This window comes from Lissotriton vulgaris, unplaced genomic scaffold, assembly GCF_964263255.1.
Source record: "Lissotriton vulgaris unplaced genomic scaffold, aLisVul1.2 SCAFFOLD_1991, whole genome shotgun sequence".
NCBI classification, from domain to species: domain Eukaryota; kingdom Metazoa; phylum Chordata; class Amphibia; order Caudata; family Salamandridae; genus Lissotriton; species Lissotriton vulgaris.
In genome coordinates, this window is record NW_028244239.1 from 277,744 (window position 1) to 280,966 (window position 3,223).

General features: G+C 47.8%; 1 protein-coding gene across 1 annotated transcript; it reads right to left on the reverse strand.

The window, feature by feature from the left end:
- Nucleotides 1–1,133: 1,133 nt before the first annotated feature.
- LOC147668124 (C2 calcium-dependent domain-containing protein 4C-like) lies at nt 1,134–2,560 on the reverse strand. Its single transcript, XM_086948766.1, has one exon. It carries the CDS (start codon nt 2,487–2,489, stop codon nt 1,134–1,136), a length of 1,356 nt encoding a protein of 451 aa, XP_086804892.1. The 5' UTR covers nt 2,490–2,560.
- Between the last annotated feature and the right edge of the window lie 663 nt (nt 2,561–3,223).

Genomic DNA, 3,223 nt, shown 5'->3' on the forward strand with positions numbered 1-3,223 from the left:
CGCACCACTGCCAGGGATCATGGATCCCTGGCGTTTGCAGTGGTCCTATGGCGATCTGACAGCCGCAATCGTAATACGGCAGTCGGACCACTGGTGCGGCAGTTGTTGCCCTGCCACCGTGGGTTTCACCAAACTCATGATCAGGCCCCTTCAGCCACTTGTTCCTAATAGTAATGTATAAAAGGACCTATGAATCTGTGAAATGCAAATGAAATGTGAGGAAATTAAGACGTCTGGTGAGCCAGCAGTGCTCGCCGACCTATCAAAGTCTGGCTTATAGAATAAAGGCTATTATTTCTCTTTTCTTCACAGTTGAGCTAGTGAAATGAGCTTTACTCTTTCCCAGGTATCGACCCTTGGGTTGAGGGGGCAGGGGCGAGGCAGGCAGGGAAATAATGGAGGTGGCATTTCAAATATGGCACCAGTGCCTGAGAGTAGGTCCAGGAAGACTAATTCATGCCATATATTGATTATATCGATGTAATATAAATCCCTGATGTAGTCAACTGGATGCAAAGTCAATATAATGTCACAAAATTCACAAGGAGGAAGTGTGGTCATTCAGAGATTAAGGGCCACACACAGACATAGCTAAAATTGGAGATAAATTGACACACGTCAGAAGCTATTCTTGGGTACTAACTGGACAGTAATTTTCTTTGACAAACAGATCATTTTTAAAAGCTGCTGTGCAAAGAGAATGTCACCACGCCTCAGTGGACTGACTACATATGTAATTTGATTGCAGGATGAAACCAAAAAGGCTCATTTGGATTTTTTACTACTAAGTTAAATCTTTTGGAGCCAAGTATTTGAAGAACAGAATGAATTATAATATGGGACCTGTTTTTCTCTTCAATAAGCAAGGTCTTCGACGTGACATCAGAAACCAAAATATAGCATCTTATGTGTTTTGTTTAATATTCAGATATTTAGATGTTGTATACATTTTTCTGTGCGTTTAATTAGTTGAGGAAATAATTTACAAGAAACCCATTTTACTGTTACGTGGAGCAGCAGCAATAATATAGAAAGGCATTGGAGTGTCAATTAAAAAAAAGCAACGTCAAAGTAGAATCCGATAAATATTTTTTTTAATAAAAAGTACAAAAATAAATATTAACTTAGGCAGTTCACATGGGTAAAATGCTGGCCAGGCAGAGCTCGCTTCTTCCTAAGACACAGTCTCGCTTCAGACTCGACGACTTGTTGACTGCCTTGATTTTTATGGACCGGCTGCACAGGTCCTCCTCTCGGATCCCTTCAAAGAAAAAGTCCTCGTTAAAGATGGGGTTGCGGCTCATGCGGATGATGGTGCTGCGCTGTTTCTGCGCTTTCCCCGGCAGTAGGGAGAGGCTGACACAGCAGTTGATGCTCTTGGGCTCGGTGGAGGTCTCGTATAGCCCCTCTGCGCTGATCAGCCTGACCTGAAGTCTCTCATTCTCAGGGCAGTACTCAGCAGACAGCCTCAACACCCCACGCCTGTCCAGGAACACAACATTTTCCCTGACAAATCTCTCTTTGCGGTACATGAAGTCCAAAGGCAGCGGCGAGAAGCTGCAGACCAGTGAGGGCAGGGGCTCCATGAGTCCCTCCGAAGCCCTCCTGGGGACACTGGGGCTGCTGTCTGTGGAGCTGCCCTCATCTGTGGAGACAGAGTTGTTCCTGGTCAGACTGGCTCTGCTGTTCGCCTTGAAAGCCTTGCAGAAGAGACGCTCTTGGCTGAGGCTGAAAGCTCTGAGCAAGGAGTTTGATCGGGGAATAGACCTGTTGAGCATTGGGGAGCTGAAAGGAGAGGAATCGGAGGACGACGCAGTGTCGCTATCCCACATGCAGGATCTACGCACACACATGTCCTGGGGAGGCAGCCTGGTGGTCATGGAAGAGACATGGAGGGTGGGGGAAGATGCCCCCTTGCAGTAAGTGCTTGCTCTGGATCTCGGGAGCAGACCGGGCAACGCTAGTGATCCCGAGGGGTCATTGTGGAAGATGGATTCCTTCCTCCGGGTGTTGGGGCTTTCCAGTAGCGTGCAGAAGCCATAGGAGGTGTGGGCTTTGGGCAGATGGGGGAGCGACAGGGCAGCCTGGGACTGAGGGTCAGCGTTGGTCCTTTCATCATCACTGCAACTCACATCACAGGGGATGTCGTCAGCACTCTCGATCTGGATGATGTGCTTCTGCTGTGTGAAGGGCAGGGCCTTAGCAGCCTTCTGACCTCCTCCTGCCTTCGGGGCTGATGCCCTGATGTTGGGAGTAGACCTGTGATGGCAGGGAGCCTCTGGCTTCTTCAGCTGGGAGGTAAGTTGAGGAGGGATGCAGAACTCGGGGATCCTATCTGGGGTGAGGACGTAGGGCAGCGTTCCTTTGCTCTGTGTGTCAGAAGAAAGTCTATATGTTCCCAGCATGATGCCCTCAGCCCCTATGCCAGGGAAGGAGAGGGTGTTGCTGCTGCTCTCCAGCGTCACCCGCATCTTGTCCAGGACCCACATGATTACAGCGCGTGAAATTCCTCCTCCAGCAAGCCTACAAAAGGCAGCAAGGACTCCAGCCGGAGCAAGCCCTCCACAATGACCTGCAAGAAAGAAGGGAACAGCAATAAGCATGATGGAAAACCTGCTGCAAGTCTTCAACACATGAAATTTGCAAGATGTAACATGCTCGAGCGTCCCCCGAGAGGCAAAGAGACACAACTGGCTACAATTTCAGCTTCCACATGTGTGCGCTCATGCATGTAGATGTGCTCTGTATCAAGGGCACATGAGTTATAAAGGCTGTTATCATGCCACGCATACCCATGTCCGTTAACCAACTATGGCTCGCAAGCAGTCACTGTGCTGATGGATTATCATCAGCCTTTTATATCTTTACCCTTTAAGAGCAGGCTGTAAATAACTGCACACCCACCCCACCCCACAAAGCTATTCATTAAGCATATTGCAAGTACATTGGTAACATTCTTAATCTCAACATGGAGCGTACAACCTACGCAGAACTCAGCGATCCAGCTACAATCCCACGTGTGACTCGGGTACTTTAAAATTAACCTAGATTTGGGATTTGCATCATAGTCAAAAGACCCTCTGCTCCTAGAAGCAGGTTTCATAGCACTCTCATGGTCTTACTTAGGTGAGAAACAACAGTTATTGATCCATACGAAGCTTTCTCTACTGTACTAATGTGTGCTAGACACCTATATTTATTATGTTATTCTTTGCCTTTAAAA

Excerpts from the sequence above, each read along its gene's own strand:
- LOC147668124 (XM_086948766.1), bottom strand. The coding sequence starts at position 2,489 with ATGTGGGTCCTGGACAAGATGCGGGTGACGCTGGAGAGCAGCAGCAAC.